General features: G+C 36.8%; 1 protein-coding gene across 13 annotated transcripts in view; it reads left to right on the plus strand.

Annotated features, from left to right (window-relative positions):
- The first annotated feature begins 14 nt into the window (after positions 1-14).
- aplf (aprataxin and PNKP like factor) overlaps positions 15-17,692 on the plus strand; it is a 38,339-nt gene continuing 20,661 nt past the window's right edge. For 3 of the 13 annotated variants that reach the window (XR_012405387.1, XM_009294463.5, XM_068220986.2), the window contains exons 1-6: positions 191-344; positions 508-621; positions 5,215-5,286; positions 7,845-8,005; positions 11,544-11,700; positions 16,896-17,001. Coding sequence is in view for 9 of the 13 variants with exons in the window: in XM_009294463.5 (XP_009292738.1) it covers positions 529-621; positions 5,215-5,286; positions 7,845-8,005; positions 11,544-11,700; positions 16,896-17,001 (589 nt within the window). In the remaining 4 variants the exon portion in view is untranslated. Of the gene's footprint in view, positions 345-507; positions 622-5,214; positions 5,287-7,844; positions 8,006-11,543; positions 11,701-16,895; positions 17,002-17,692 lie in introns of all 13 variants that reach the window. The other 10 variants (XR_012405386.1, XR_012405410.1, XM_009294466.5 and 7 more) reach the window with 5 other exon arrangements.

Raw genomic sequence — 17,692 nt, forward strand, 5'->3', positions numbered from 1 at the left:
CACCACGCATGCGCGTCACTTTATGAGTTATTTTAAGTCAGAAGTATGGTTTGGAAAATGTATTACTTAAACGTTCAATATTCGTATTATTATATGCATTTTTGCTAATTTATGCGCAAACGTTTAGAAAATGTCTATCGTGTGTATTGAAACAGCGCATGCTCATAGTTTGAGCTGACCGGAAGTCCTTATTCTCGTACGAAAAATAATTATTATTCAAATTGTACTACATTCTGGCGTGATCACAGTGTTTCTTTCGCGTTTTCTGTACTAATGAAGCAGCGATCAGTTTGCTTGCTGTTTGTAACACACTAACGCATTCATCTTAGCCGTCTAAATCAGCAGTAAGTAACATCTTGAAGTTAGTTACTAAATGACAGAGTTTGTATAGATCATGTAAAGTATGGAGAGAGCAGCGCATGCGGGATCAAGATAAGCTTTAGAACAGTTGCATGCACTTTATGTCCTTATTTAACCAGCATTCACTTTGATTTTTAATTAAAATAGGTGTTTTGTTCTGCACAGATCATGCCAGGCTTTGAGCTGGAGCAGGTGGACGGTGGCAGTCCTGTGGATCTGCCCTATGGAGAGACTGTCCTGGGCAGAGGGCCATTTCTAGGGGTGCAGTACATTTTCACCTATATGGCTTAATCATATATGTATTAAATTATTTTATGTGTTCTTAACAGTGTGCCAGTTATTAGGTTTAAGTTGATAACATGGGTGCCAACTTGGAAGTACAAGGTTCTGTTTGCTTTCTAAGCAGATATAAGATCTAGAGCTGTGAAGTTTTTACATTCTGTATAGTAAATATTATATGGGGAAACAAGTCTCTTTGATGCATAAAAATAACAGAGACATGTATGTTTATGTAAATTTATTCTAAATGTGCATTATTAAAATCCTCTCAAGTTTGTAAGTGGGTATTTTAGGAGTAAAACAAAGAACAAATGCAGATTGTCTTCATAATTATATATATATATATATATATATATATATATATATATATATATATATATATATATATATATATATATATATATAAAGCTTTTTTATTCTTAATTTTCTTCTAATTAAGCATACAAGGCAATTATAAATATATTTATTTATTAATACTATTTAAGCAGGCATTATTTAAGCAGGAATATGGTGGTTAATTAATCACATTATTGCTCAAACTATTTAAATTTCATTTGATTTAAAGCAGCTATACTGTAAGTGATCGATAACATGCTAATGTTTATTGTTGTAATCAGGACCCAACAATTAAATTGTTGGCTATTTCACCGTAAAATGTAAGACTTTTTAAAGACATTAAACCTGCAAAAGTAAAATATTTTGGCCCGCTGAATGTTTTCTACTTGTTACTTTAGGGCAGAGTTGCTCAAAGTTGGCCCATGGTAAACTTTGATTTGGCCATCCCATCTGAGAAGAGATTTAGAACGAAGGTTGCATCAAATGTCTTCAACACAGATGGACATTTCTAATTTAACGTAACCTTTTGTTTGTTTGTTTAATTGTTGAGCTACAAAAAAGTCAACAGGAATTAAATGTTTCAATTAAATGTGCATGAATCAGATTTTTGAAAATGTAAATACTGTCACTCGAAGATAGAGGACAACACCTAAGTCATCGGCGAACAAATCAAGCCAAAGGCAGGTTCAGCTTGACTTGTGTATTCAGCATTAAACAGCATTGTGTTATAAATGTATTTATGTTCTTAGTGTAAGAAGTTCATTTTAAAAACTGTTTAAAAATATATAATTATTAATATGATTGAAGTATTTTTCTATTTATTTTTCAATATTAATAAATTAGTAAATCACCATGACAGCTTTATTGTAATAGTTTGGTAAGCGCTGCTTTAGGGTCTTCAACCAAATCTGTTACTTTCAGTTTAATGCAGGCCATTTATCTTCCTGCGATGAGCAACCAAGTCCTGAAGATGGCACTCAAACTCTTACATCTGAGGGTTAGAAATAAGACACTCATATCTCATGAACTGATGTAAATAAATAGTTTTTATCGCATTAACAAATGTCTGTAGTGATCGTTAAAGCAACATAAAAGAAGATATTTTAAAGAATGTTGAAAACTGATAGCCATTGACTTCTGTAGGAATTACAATACAGTGGAAGTCAGTGGCTAAGTTTTCAACAGTCTTCTCTTTATATGTTATTCTTGTGTTCAACAGAAGAAACGCAAACAGGCTTGAAATAACTGGAGGCTGAGAATATGATGACAAAATATTCTATATAGTTTCAGTTTTTTTTATTTGAATGTAATAATCTTCTTTTGGTATTGTTTTTGATCATGATTTCATGTAAATTCCTAATTTTTTTTTTTGTTGGATCCCAGGAAGAACAGCCACAATGTAAATAGTGGATGTTAAATACCCTATAAAATAAAAAAGTTTTTTTTAGTTAATGTTTGTTCATTTTGAGACCACCCATCAATCATTTATTGTGTTTAAAATAAGCCTAATAGACATCTAAAAATACTAAACTACTCATAAAATAAACAGGAATACATGACTACACGTGTGAAGTCTAAACCTTGGCATTTGATGACTATAGTCTACTTTTGGGCTATTCTTAGACATCTGTTAGATTTAAGGCCAAATATAGTCTTGCTTTAGCCAACCTGTCAATGTTTAGATGTCTATTAGACATCTATTAAACGTAAAACTGCTTGATGGGCATCTGTAAGCTAATGTGCACCTAAAAGTTGATCACTTTTAACATATAAACACTTACATTTACAGCCATTCTCTTTCAAAATGACACATCCTGCCCGTCTCAGACAAACTTCCTGTTTTAAGAGGAAATCTGTCGCAACAAGACTGAACGCTGTGTTCTTAAAGCCATTTCATGTGACAGATGAGGGCTTTAAATCAGCCATATAACAGTGAAGTGGCCTCATGCAGTCATTTAATGTTCTGCAACATGTTTGATGAACAACACTGAGCTTTAACAGTCATGATAGTGATGGCCGTCATTGGACCGTTATAATTAGAAGTGCCATTGGATCCTCTTTATGAAGTAATGCAGTGCATAGACAACTATTCCAAAGTTTGGGGGTAGTATGATTTGTAATGACGTCGTTATAATGCTTTACATTGGCAATTTATAATCAGGTCATACAAGCAACACAAGAAAACCTTAAGCCCTGGTCAGATCACACGATTTTGTCATGATTTCGAAACCTCATCCCTACTGTGAAGTATGGGGGTCGGCAGTATCATGTTGTGGGGCTGTTTTGCTGCAGGAGGGACTGGTCCACTTCACTGCACAGATGGCATCATGAAGAAAGAACATTATGTAGAAATATTTGGCCACAAATTGGTCTTCCAAACAGACCATGACCCTATCATACTGCCAAATTAGTTCAAATGTGCTTTAAGGACAACAGAGTGTATGTTTTGAAGTGGCAATCACAAAGCCCTGATCTAAATCCTATAGAAAATTTGTGGGCAGAGTTGAAAAAGCTTTTGTGAGCAAGACAGCCAACAAATCTGACTCAGTTACACCAATTCTGTCTGGAGTCTAAATCTAAATGATTTGTTGTGCCTTCTATTATTTTCTATTTACATTTTATAAAAAATATATAATTTTATTTATGCGACACTGTGGCGCAGTAGGTAGTGCTGTTGCCTCATAGCAAGAAGGTCGCTGGTTCGAGCCTCTGCGTTTTTGTGTGGAGTTTACATGTTTTTCCTGTGGTCGCGTAGGTTTCCTCCAGGTGCTCCTAAACTGAACTAATTGAATATTTACTATAAAATGTCTACTTCAAAAATATACAGACAAATGTAAAATGCAGTAAAACACTCTAAAGTGGTTGAGTTTGCAGCTGGATATTATCGGGAGATCGCTGACAGGGACAGTAAACAGATCCGCCAGAACGTGTCTGAAGCTCATAGGCCAGTTTATTTAGTGCAGAAACACAATTGAGCCTCGCTAGATCCTCCTGTATGCCGCGCGCCCGTTATAAATCACTCACAGGACATTAATTTGGACAACTATGCAGATATATTAAATAGTTCACACAAAAATACACAGAGAGACCTTCACTTCACACATAGTTTGTGAATGAACAGACTTACGTGTTGCTTAGTTGCAGACGCGATCATGAGGCGGTTTTTTGCGCCGAGTTTGAAGCAATCCATCACCGAACAGGAGAAAGTACATTACTTCTTGCGGCCCAACTGCAGGATCGCTGCCTGAGGCCAACTGGTGGCAGCTCATCGGTTGATAATTCCTGCTTTTGGATGAAATTAACCATTTGCAGTTGCGCCATCCAGTGCAGCTTCTTTTAGTGAAAAATTGCAGCTCATTTTTATATTTTGCAGAATCGTTCCACATTAAACCTATTTGCGGCCCTGATCCAGCCCGCAGGCCGTACGTTTGACACCCTTGGTCTAGAAATTAATAAAAAAATATATCAAAACTAATTCTCTCATTATTATCATTTAGCAAATGTAAATCATTGAGGTAATCCTAACGGACCTAAAATAGTAAACGTTTAGTATGATTTACCATCAGACAAAAAAATGGTTATGTTCCCTTTTTTGGAGTGTATGTAAACTTCTGTTTTCAACCGAATTTAACAAATATAATATCACACTAAAGAAGATATTTTGAAGAACGCTGAACACTGGTAGCCATTGGCTTCTGTAGGGATTGAATGCCATTGAGGTCAGTGGCTAACAGTTTCCAACATTCTTTAAAAAATCTTTTATGGCGCCAGTCGCCTTGTGGTTATGTGCCAAAATGTAGTACTGTGATGGTCATAGCGACCCGAGTTTGAGTTCTGGCTAGAGGTCCTTTGCCCAACCCTTCTCTCTGCTCTCAATACTTTTCTGTCTGTAACCTCCACTGTCCTATCCCAATTAAAGGTTAAATAATAATAATAATAATAATAATAAAATAATTTATAAATATATAAATTATATATTATAATTATAAAAAATTATATATATTATAATTTTTTAAGTTTATAAAAATGGCCTTTTTACTGGTAAAATAAAGGCTGTAATAATAAAGAAATCCTTTCTAACATTATGATACACATATTTTCTTGCCACTTTTGATTGATTTAATGTATCCTTGTTCAATATGAAAGTGCCATTAACATGATGCATTTCCTAGTAAACAGCAGTTCATCAATCCATACATCTCAACATTTCTGTTGTTCTCTGTCTTCTCTCTTCGTCAGGTGAACGATAAGAGGGTTTCCAGGAACCATGGCATCCTTGAGAACCAGAATGGCGTGCTGCGCCTGAAGCCTGTAGGTTTTATTTTAGTCCTCTAATGTGGGCTCGGGAGTCGTGATGATGGTTTTGTCATTTCAGACTCTGGTGGTGAATAAAAGCAGCGCTCGCCTTTGATGAGAAGACATCAGAAGTTTTTAAAAGTGCTCTCGCTCTCTCTTTAAAGCCGCTGTCGCTCTTAATTACACGTGTCGTTATGGCCTCTTAGTCATGCTGTCATAGCAACAATGAGGAGGGTTTTAGCCTCTATTGATCTTTTGACTTGGAGTATTTAATAGGGGCTTGTATCGGTCTCATGAATATTCATATTGTTGATGGGTAATTGGATTAACATGTTGCCCTTGTGATGAAGTACACTTCAACACACTTTTTTGAAGGGGTACTAAAAAATAAGTTTTTGCAAACGGGATGTTCTTATATGCTTAATTATATGCAAGTAATAGCTTAATTTTTAAATACATTTATAGTTATGTTAATAGTTAAACATTCATTTTCTTAGTCTCTTTATCTGGGGTTGCTACAGTTGAATGAATCGCCAACTTATCCAGCATATGTTTCACACAGCCGATGCCCTTCCAGCTGCAACCCAGTATTGGGAAATATTCACACACATGAACTACGGCCAATTTAGTTTATTCAATTCCCTTATTGCGCATGTCTTTTGACATGTGGGGGAAATCGGAGCACCCGGAGGAAACCAACACAAACCCGGGGAGAACATGCAAACTCCACACAGAAAAGCCAACTCGCCCAGCAGGAATCGAACCAGCAACCTTCTTGCTGTGAGGTGACAGTCCTAACCACTGAGCCACCATGCCATCTCATTTATATTTATATTAATTATCATTATTTTTAATATTATTATTTGACATACACTGCAGCTTCTGTAACTCGATGTCTTATTAGCTAAAAGTTTTGCACATGTTTTTCATCGCATTATATTTTTGTTAGCTGAAGAAAAGCTGACATGTAAAATATGAACTATATTTAAAAAGATAAAGACATTTTAAATTAACTTAAAAATGTAAAAAACAGAATTAATAAAACACATTAAAATGCAGAGTGAAACAAATAAAACAAATATTCAAATACTGCTAATTTTAATAGGTAAAGTATAAATATAAAAGAACAAAAAAAAAGGTTCTGAAGAGATTTTTTCAACATTTAACCATTGAATTCAATCAGAAAACAAATTTAACCTTTTTCTTTGCAAAGTTCTGATTAGGGCTGCACAGTGGTATTTTATTTTTCTGCGATAAATATTGCGATATGAAAACAGTTTTACAAGATAGCTGGAATAGCTCTATTTAGTGGTTTTCTGGGGAGTTTTCAGGTACAGAAATGGAATAATCGCAATGCTAAAAATGCTTTTTTATTCGCTTTGTCTCGTTTTTAGACCAAATATCTACAAATTTGTAGATCTAGTAAAAATATTTTGTCAGAAGACCAAAGAAGAAATAAGGCAAAGTTAAGGGTTTTTCCTGTAAACAAGAAAAGTTATTTGCCAGTGGAGTAAAATGATGTTGTTTTTGCTTTGAAATGTAGATATTTGGACTAGAAACAAGACAAAAATTCCGGTAACACTTTACAATAAGGTTCATCAGTTAATGCATTTACTAACATGAACTAATCATGAACAACACATGTACAGCATTTATTAATCATAATTGAACATTTGCTAATCCATTATTAACATTCAAGTCCATGCTTGTTAACATTAGTTAATGCACCATGAGTTAACATGAACTAACAATGAACAACTGTATTTTCATTAACTAACGTTAACTAACATGAACAAATACAGTAGTAAATGTATTGTTCATAATTTGTTCATGTCAGTAAATGCATTAATTAACATTAACTAATGAACCTTATTGTAAAGTGTGACCAAAACTCCAAATGAGAAACCTTTTTTGTTTTGCGTAAATGGTATGAATTCCATATAAATACAGTAATTAAATACAATTCTGTAGCTTCTGCTGAACTATAATTCAGACAGCATTGCACATCTTGCCATGTGACTACTGCAGATGCGCACATTGCAATATTGATGCTGAAACGGTATATTGTGCAGCCCTAGTTCTGATAATGCCTGCATGTGAAAAAAAAAAACACAGTTGACGTCAAAATGATTAGCCCTCCTGTGTTTTTTCTCTCTTTCTTTATCGAATATTTACCAAATGATGTTTAACAGAGCAAGAAGTTTTTCTACATTATTTCCCATAATATTTTTTCTTCTGGAGAAAGTCTTGTTTGCCCCCTTAAGCAAGATTTGTTTTCTATTGTCTACAGAACAACACATCATTATATATTGACTTGCCTGTTTAACCTAGTTAAGCCTTTAAATGTCTCTTTGAGCTGAATACTAGTATCTTAAAAATATCTAGTCAAATATTATGTACTGTCATCATGGCAAAGATAAAATAAATCAGTCATTAGAGATGAGTTATTAAAACTATTATGTTTAGAAATGTGCTGAAAAAAAATCTTCTCTTCGTTAAACAGAAATTGGGGAAAAAATGAAAGAATTGCCAAAAATGAATAACCAGCATTTCTCTTGATTTCCGTCCTCTAGACGCATCTGAACCCTTGTTTTATTCAGACGAACATCGTAGCGCCGCCTCAGCCGCTGGAGAAGGACCAGTGGCACTGCCTGAAGGATGGAGACATCTTCTCTCTCATGCCTGGAAAATACATTTACAGAGTCCACATTAAAGAAGACGATCAGACTCCCAGGTGATTCAGCCTGTCACTCAAAGCAGTCAAACACATCTTGTTCTCTAAGCCTTGTTTACTACACTGCCAAAAAAGACAAAGGTCAGAAACTGGTGTTTAATGCATACGTTTAAAGTCAACACTACATCTAGCTATAATTATCTTCTTTCCTAACGTGCCCCTTTTATGTATTTTTTTTATATATACTAAGTTTCTGACGTTTTTGTGGGCAGAGCTTAGGTAGATGCTTTACAAATAGCTGCAGTTATCAAGTATTAATAGTTGTTTAAAAGGAGGCATAAAATGTTTCTTTTGTTCAATCTCAGACCTGCTTTGTTTACTAAACAAAGTGAATCTAATTGGATTTGCATTGTAAACATTAAGTACAAGTTAAAAAGGTATTACTTTTTAATACATATATTAAGGTTTTAGTTATGATACTCACAAAATAATTCTGCAGATTCTTAACAAAATTCTGCGCAGAAATAGTATAAAATGTCCGCAGATTCCATCTGGGCCTAGTGATGAGAGTGTATGGGTGTTTCCCGGTATTGTGATGTGGCTGGAAGGACGTCCGCTGCGTAAAACATAAGCTGGAATAGTTAGCGGTTCATTCTGCTGTGACAACCTCTGAAATAGAGACCGTGGCCGTGAAGGAAAATGAGCGAATGAATCTGAGAGAAGAGCCGTATTCTGCAGTGAAAATAGGTTTTAAATAGAAAGCTTTTAATGTTGTATGGCGTAAGCCTATTATAATACAAACTTTTTTTTTTCTTCTCATATTTAATATTTATGGTTGTTACGTGGGTCTGTGTTATTTAATCTATTTATTTATTGCTGGATTGTGCTTGCGATCGAGTTACTAGGAGGAGTGTTTCACCTGGCTTATCCAGGATTGGATGATGCCCGTGACGTCACTGGGGATTGCCACTATATAACGCTGACAGCAATGGCGTCTCTGTCTCTCTCTCTCTCTATCTTACAGTCTCTCACCCTCCCTTAGCTCGGTAGTGGCTTGCGCTCAGGCGGTCTGGCTGACGGTGCTCCGAATCATCTAGATGGCGCTCCATTTGGTGTTTTGTTCCTGTTAATCTTTTGATTCTTAATTCGTAATGCGTTAACTAGTTTGTTTATTTTAATACTTTGTTTTGTAGCAGGTAGTGGTTTATTTATATAGTCACGTTTTGTTATTTATTTAGTTTAGCGAAGGTAAGCAGTGACCCGGAAGACTCGCCTATTTTTATTCCTTTCACGGGAGTTTAGGTAAGATCTGTCCATTTTAAAACAGTATAGTCAGAGACCTGTTCACTAAGGGTGTCACGATCCTCCAAATCCTCGATTCGATTACATTTTCGATTCTAAAGGGACGATTCGATTCGATTTTCGATTATTTATGAATAATTAATTAATTAATGACCAATTAGTTATTTGCAGCCTACAGTTTAAACTACCTGACCTGCATGGTCTTTGTTTTACCCATAAACAAATCATACAGTAAATGAATAAAGGCAAGTTAAACACATAATTACCACCTGTCAATCACTTTTTTCTGCGGGACTCGTGAATAGGCAGTGATCTGTGTCGTTATAATGCCGTCGGTAAAAAAAGACATACAACCGACAGGAACCAGCCAACAGTATCTGAGGTGTTCGCTAAAATGACAAAGTACAAGTGAGTGAAAGATTGAAGCAGTCCTCTGACTGCCTGGACCTGCTGTCTCGAGCGCATGGCTGTGTGTGTGTGGTCACGTGATGTGCATTTTCAGAGGTAGAGAGGAAGGAGGGCTGCTCAGAAATGCTACACGCCACTGTGGATGTCAAATCGTTGTCGTTCTAAAATGCCATTTAAAAACAAAGACAGTGTAAACAGGGCCTGAGTGTGTACTTTTCGCGAGCGGATTTGCAACGGGGGCGGGCGGAGGATCGCGATGCCGGTGTTGTCTATCGGACGAACCGTACGTAATACGTACATAGCAGAGCTTGCGAAACTGTGTTTTTTTTTTGTCGACAACACGAACGTTGTCAACATAACTCACTGGAAATCCAAAATGCTTAAACATCGGCGACTTCCTTGAAAGAGGAGAGGGTTTAAGATCTCTCGACGGGTCTCCTGCTTCTGCAGTTTAACAAGCACTTCAACAAGCCTGTTTTTTTCCCGCTTGGCAAGCCAAGCTGACGTGACATGGGGCCGTGGCAGCATCGACGATTCTATTTTTTGATTCGATAATCGAAATTGAGCATAAATTTCGATCGATTTCGATTAAAAATCAAAATCGTGACACCCCTACTGTTTACCTTAGCTGCCCTACCTGTCTACTTGATTTTTGTTAATGTTTTGTCTCTTTTGAAAACTTATCATTTATGGAAAATTAAACGTATTGACGGAATGTCAGTTTAACAATTCAAACGTCTGTGTCCTCCATATGTTCGGCTCAAACCTTGAATGCTGTTGTTATTCGAGCCAGTTTTGAGTTTGGGCCGTAACAATGGTTTAAAACTATTATAATTCAAACTGATTCCTGATGGACGTCCATAATTACAGAAGTGAAACTGGTTGTTGATGTTTCACTTTGACTTCAGATTCAATTAAGCATGAGAATATTCTGGCCTGGATGAATATTCAGATGCGCTCATGCATGTGGTGTCATCTTTAAATAGCACCCTTTATTAGAACCGGCCATTTATCTCATCTTTCCATTTTTCCCCGTAGTCATGATAATGAGTGTCTGTTCATTTTGACATTCCTCTTAGAAACTGATCTGTGACCTGCAGAGTTGAGTTTAAAGGACACTTTCATTTACTTTTTTATTATAATGAGTTTACATTCATTCATTTTCCTTCGGCATAGTCTCTATTTCAGAGCTCATCACAGCGACATGAGCCGCCAACATCTCCAGCATATGTTTTATGCAGCTTATGCCTTTGTAGCCACAACCCAGTATTGGGAAACACTCATTCACATACACACACTTGTACACTATGGCCAATTTAGTTTATCTAATTCACCTATAGCGCATGTGTTTGGACTGTGGGGGAAACCGGAGCAGCCGTAGGAAGCCTACGCCAACAAGGGGGAAAATTGCAAACTCCACACAAATGCCAACTGGCTTAGCCGAGGCTCGAAGCAGTGACCTTTTTGCTGTGAGGCGACAAAGCTAACCACTGAACCACCGTGCCACCCCATAATGAGCTTAGACTCTTAAAAATGGACGTCTTAAAAAAAAAAGATGCTTTCATAACGCCCGGGTGATAAACGAATGATAAGAGCCACCGTGACCAATCGGCTCTGAACATGCTCATTTGCATACATTTAAAAGTCAGGCCTTTCATCTGTGAAATGAGACAATTAGGATGCTGTCTCTATTCGTACGGCGAGCTCGCGCTGACGAGGGATTGTTGATTTTGTTTTTGTTAATGAAGGATTGAGGCCATGCATAAGCCTCGAGTGGAAGGTCGCAGTTGTTGCGTCTGAATTGTGATGATGTTTATGTCATTTTACTGAAGTCTGGTGCTTTAATTGGAGATGTTTTTGTTTTTTTTGTTCTGCTGGTTGTTCACAGGAACAGTCAGGCGTTTGGAGAGGATGTGGAGGTGGAGAAGTGTTTGTCTGAAGACACACTCGAGGCCAGCAGCTGCACACACTCCAACCTGAGACACACACATGCAGAAGATGAAGGAGCCGCTGGTTCTTCACACACTCTTGCCTCTCTAAATGAGGTGAGTGCGTGTCTTTGTGTGTGTGTTCTGGTTTGTTTGGTAAAAAAATTTTTATAGTGACGTATGTCTGTCTGTCTGTCGATCTATCTCTCTATTTATTTATCTTTCTGTCTATGTCAATTGTTCTATGCATCCATCCATCCATCCATCCATCCATCCATCAACCCACCCATTCATCCATCTATCTGTCTATCCATCCATCTTTCCATCTATAACCGTATATCTGTCCATCTATCTATCTAACCATCTGTCTGTATCTATTCATCCATCCATCCATCCATCCATCCATCTATCTATCCATCCATCCAACATCTACCTGTCTGACTTTCCACCTGGATATTCCATACATCAATTTATTGATCCATCTCTACCTATCCAACTGTCTGTCTGTCTATGTCATTCAATCTTTCTATCATCCATCCATCCCTCCATCTATCTAATGTCAGGGTCCCCGCGAGTCCTTAAAAAGTCTTGAAATGTCTTAAATAAAATTTTCGATTTTTAAGGTCTGAAAATGTCTTGAATTCTGTAATTTTCCATAAGGAGGTCTTAAATTTCATGTGGGATCTTAAATTTCATGTCCAACTCGTCTTTTTTATTCGTTTTTTTCAACCGCTATTTGACCAGCGCAACATTTGGGGGCAGCACTTCGTGGGTGCAACCTGCATCATTCCATAGGTGACATACAAGTGATTGATGAATGCGTTGCGTTGATACTTCGCCACCACAGCATTTTGCGAATCGCAAGCATGGGCAAATGTTTGTTTGATGACAATTGGTTGGAGGACGAAAAGTATCGGGGGTGGCTAAAGAAAACAGCCAGTAATCATGAAGGGAGGTGTGCTTTATGTAAAAAGACGATAAAACTGGGAACAATGGACCGCAAATCGCTCGATTCACACATGAAAGCAGAGAAGCACAAAAAGTATGTGTAGTCACAGGCAAGTAGTTTGCCCATAAGTGTGTTCTCATCGAGCACTTCGACCTCAGCCTTCCACAAGGCCGTCCACTTCTAGCAATGCCTTCAGCAGCTTTGCGAATATAGTTACATTTAAGGCCGAAATACTGTGGGTATTTCAAACCGTAAGCCGCCACCACTCGTACACCTCAAATGAGGACGTCCACCTAGTTTTTCAAGCAATGTTCCCTGACTCAGAGTGTGCGAGTACGTTCACATGTGGAAGAGACAAAACTGTATATTTAGCACGATTTGGTGTTGCCCCATACCTAAAGAAGAAACTAATTTCTCAAGCAAACAAGGATGCTTTCATCATAATGTTCGATGAATCCATGAACGCAGCAACGAAGACTTATACTTGCACTTTAGACGTTGAGCAACTGACGAGACCGGTACCCTGTTGTCAGGGTTGTAAGGTCAATCAGCACTCGGCATAAAAGTTTTTGCGTCCCTTTGACCTGTCTTGAACGTGCAGGGGCGGACTGGGACTAAAAGTCAGCCCTGGCACTGTAGCCACACCAGCCCACATTACCACACCGACACAGCCCCACCCAAGGACACGCACATTCACTACTTATATTGGTGTACAGATGGTAAAATGATATAAGCAGTACCATATTTAAGAGATATTTAAACATTTAATGTATGTGACTGGAACAAAAGCAACCCATTTATATATGCAATCATGTCATTCATTTTCTTTTCGGCTTAGTGCCTTTATTAATCTGTGAACCGTCAGCTTATCCAGCATATGTTTTACACAGCGGATGCCCTTAAAGCTGCAACCCAATATACTGGCTTACCCAATTCACAATTTGCCTACCCAATTCACCTATAGCATGTGTTTGGACTTGTGAAGGAAACCAGAAGGAAATCCACACAGAAAGTGCCTAACATTTACTATTATTCTTACTATTACCTCCATAATCATCATAATATTCTCAAACAGAATAAAAGATGCCTACATTTAAAAAACAATACATATGAAAAAATAAATAAATAAAATAGGTGCCCACATTTAAAAAATGGTCCAGCCCTTCTGGCATTTGCCAGAACTGCCAGATGGCCAGTCCGCCCCTGTGAGCGTGGCTCTAGTGAGTTGTGCCACGCTAATGCTTCACCACATCATTCTGTGTTGACACACTGAACATTTTCCTGTTTTTTTTTTTTGTTTAGGTAAAGTCTTAAATTTTCATTTTAGAGGACTTAAAAAGGTCTTAAAAGGTCTTAAATTTCTTGTTAAAAAATGTGCAGATACCCTGAATGTCTGTCCATCCATCCATCCATCCATCCATCCATTCGTCTATCCAACCAACCGTCTATCATTCAGTCGTTCCATCTTGCCATTCATCCATCCATCCATATATCCAATCAATCAATCAATCAATCAATCAATCAATCAATCAATCAATCAATCAATCAATCAATCAATCAATCAATCAATCAGTCCATCCATCCATATATCCAATTGTTCAATCAATCAATCAATCAATTAATCCATCCATATATCCAATTGTTCAATCCATCCATCCAGCCATCCATATATCCAGTTGTTCAATCTATCAATCAATCAATCAATCAATCAATCCATCCATCCATCCATCCATCCATATTTCCAATTGTTCAATCTATCAATCAATCAATCAATCAATCAATCCATCCATCCATCCATCCATATATTCAATTGTTCAATCCATCCATCCAGCCATCCATCCATATATCCAGTTGTTCAATCAATCAATCCATCCATCCATCCATCCATATATCCAATTGTTTAATCTATCAATCAATCCATCCATCCATCCATCCATATATCCAATTGTTCAATCCATCCATCCATCCATCCATCCATCCATCCATATATCCAATTGTTCAATCCATCCATCCATCCATCCATCCATCCATCCAACCATATATTCAATTGTTCAATCCATCCATCCATCCATCCATCCATCCATCTAATCATATATCTAGCTGTCTGTCTATCTATTTAATGTCTATCGGTCTGTCCATCCATCCATCCATTCATTCAATCGTTCCATCCATCCATCCATCCATCCATCCATCCATCCATCCATCCATCCATCCATCCATCCATCCATCCAATTGTTTCATACATCTATCCATGTAATAATTTCATCCATCTATGCATCTATCTATCAGTCTATTTATCTATGTAATGTCCATCCATCCATCCATCCAACCAACCAACCATCTGTCTATCTATTATTCTGTCATTCCATCCATCCTTCCATCTATCAAATGGTTTCATCCATCCATCCATCCATCCATCCATCTGTTCCATCCATCCATCCATCCATCCATCTGTTCCATCCATCCTATCATTTTATCCATCCATGCATCTATAATTCAATTATTCAATATTTCTGTTCATCTATCATCTTTCTTATATCTGTCTTTAATCATCTCTGTTTACCTATCTGTCTTTCCTTCCTTCCCTCTTCAGTTCAGTTTTTTAGTAAAACCTGCAGGATTTATATCAGTATAGTGGATGTTTATGGTGCTCAGTAGCTTAAACTTCCAAATTGCAGTTTCAATGCAGCTTTTAAAGGCTCCAAATGATCCCATATAAGGAACAAGTGTCTTGTGTAGTGAAACAACCTAAAAAACAGCTTATAGAAACTGTTTGGAAGTTAAAAACACTGTGCACAATAGATAAAAATAAAATTTTTTTGAAAAAGTATTGGATGTGGGCGGATGAGTAAATTACCAGGAAATGTTCGTGCTGGAAGAGAACTAATCCTTTAGTAATGGTAGCGTATTTTCATCCCGATTATGAATGTGGATTTTGGTGATTTAAGCATAATTGTACTGGATCCTGATTTACGAGTTCACGGTAAATGTTTTATTCCAGGACTTATACTGCTTTTATTATGACTGCTTTTGCCATTATTTGAACATTCCTGCCTCTGTTTTGCGATCTTGTTTCTCCATTCTCCCTCAGAAACTATTAAAAATGTAATAACATACTCCTACTATAAGTTTATACGTTCAATAAAGTGTGTCTGTCATTTTCACTGTTTTCCAATTTTAATTCTCTATTACAGTGGTTCTCAAACTTTTTTCACCAAGTACCACCTCAAAAAAAAAAAAAATGTCTCTCCAAGTACCACCAAAATGACCAGTATTGAAATAAAGTAGCGTAGAAGGCCAAATGAAGCATCTACAGCACTGCACAGTTCGAGGCAGAGTCATATTCATATTTATGGAGTTTTTGATTAATTTTGTAATATATATTGCATGTACATATGACATATTTGTAAAACTTTTAACTTGTCTCTAGATTGGTAGGAACCCGTTTTTCTCAGAGGATGTCAAGCTGAAGTTTTATTTATGGAAAAAATTCAAAAGCACTGCGGTGTTTGGGTGGTCAGTATTTGTCTGAGATAATTTGTCTACTGAAGTTATATTCCATACTAAATATGAAACTGATTGGTCGGTTCTTGTCACAGACTCGCGATGCAGCATTCTGAAAAATTAAGATGTTTCAACTTAGTACGCCTGGAATACGCAAGTGCGTCGTGCTGCAGTTCTTAATCATTGTACTAGCCTGTGGGTTAAATTTTGATGCTCAGGTGACCTTGATGTAACAAGAGAATCCGATCAGTTTTCAAAATAAACGATTTTTCAATATAAAAGATCATTCAGTCTTAGATAATAAATAAGTTAAAAATAATTATTTTTTTTGTGCGGCCTGGTACTAATATATATATAGACCGGTGCCAGTCTGTGGCCAAAGTGCTGGGGACCACTGTTCTAGCGTGTATCTGCTCTGCAAGCACCTTTTTCTCTAGTTCTGCATCATTTGGATTGATTTTTAGAAGCTGATGACTCTATGCACTTAAGTAAACAGTCTAAGCACAGCCTTTTGATCGTAGGCTTTAGAGAACAGCCAATGCTGCTCACATTGGTGTTATCGTACGCGTTAAATTATTAAAATTGTATTCATTTTTTCTGTCATTACTCAGCGATTCCTCCGCGTACCACTAGTGGTACATGTACCACAGTTTGAGAACCACTGCTCTATTGCAATAGAGAGACAATGTGTATTTTTTGGGTAAATACAGAAAAATATTTATATAAACTTAATGTGTATATTTAATCCATCTATACATTTATATTTACAATCACTTCATTAGGTACACCTTACTAGTTTGGGGTTGGACCCTCTTTTGTCTTTTATGGTTTTATGGTTCATTTATTTTGTGTTTTGAAGCCACCATCCAAGAGCCAGCAGGACAAGTCCTCTCTGCCCCTGAGGAAGCGTGTTTTGCCAGCCTGGATGACGACTTCAGCTGCCACCAGTCCGTCACCCGCCAAAGGTACTGTCACCATGGCAACTCCGCCAGTCCTCTGTCCGTCTCACACCCATTGAAGAATAAAAAAAAAAGAAAAAAAAAAACCTGTGGCTGAAGGATAAAAGTGAGAAAGCAGTGGGAGTTTGTCTGCATCTGCTTGTCAAATGGGTTTGTGTGCTGTATCTGAATGCTTTCAGATCGGGCCCAGATGTCTACATACAGAAATGCAGATCCACAAATGCAGATGTATCGCTAATGTGCTTGTAAAAGAGCAAGTGCAGACTCTATAAACACCTCATTAGCACTAAACCTGTCATATTCAGCTCTCCATCTGGAGCTCGTGGTGCTTTACACTGAGCTCTTATGTTTCTCTTCAGCTCATTTATTAGATGATTTTGGGTCGCTGGCTGATAGCTAGTATGTTTATTCCACCTTCTGATTCATTATGTACATTACAGTGTGTGTTAAAGTGTGATGTAATATCCTTAGACATATTTCAATAGCAGGGACCTACTGTTTTGTTATAATTTTATTTTGTTTATTTTTATTATTACAAATTTTAATTTTATTACATTTTTATTTAATTTAATTTTAATTAATTTTTAAAATAAAATTTTAAGTATTTTTTTCTATCATTAAATTTTTATTTTTTTATTTTTTTATAATTTTGTATTGAATTAAATAGATTTTTTATTTTATTTATTTTTTTCTTTAT

This window comes from Danio rerio, chromosome 1, assembly GCF_049306965.1.
Source record: "Danio rerio strain Tuebingen ecotype United States chromosome 1, GRCz12tu, whole genome shotgun sequence".
NCBI lineage: Eukaryota > Metazoa > Chordata > Actinopteri > Cypriniformes > Danionidae > Danio > Danio rerio.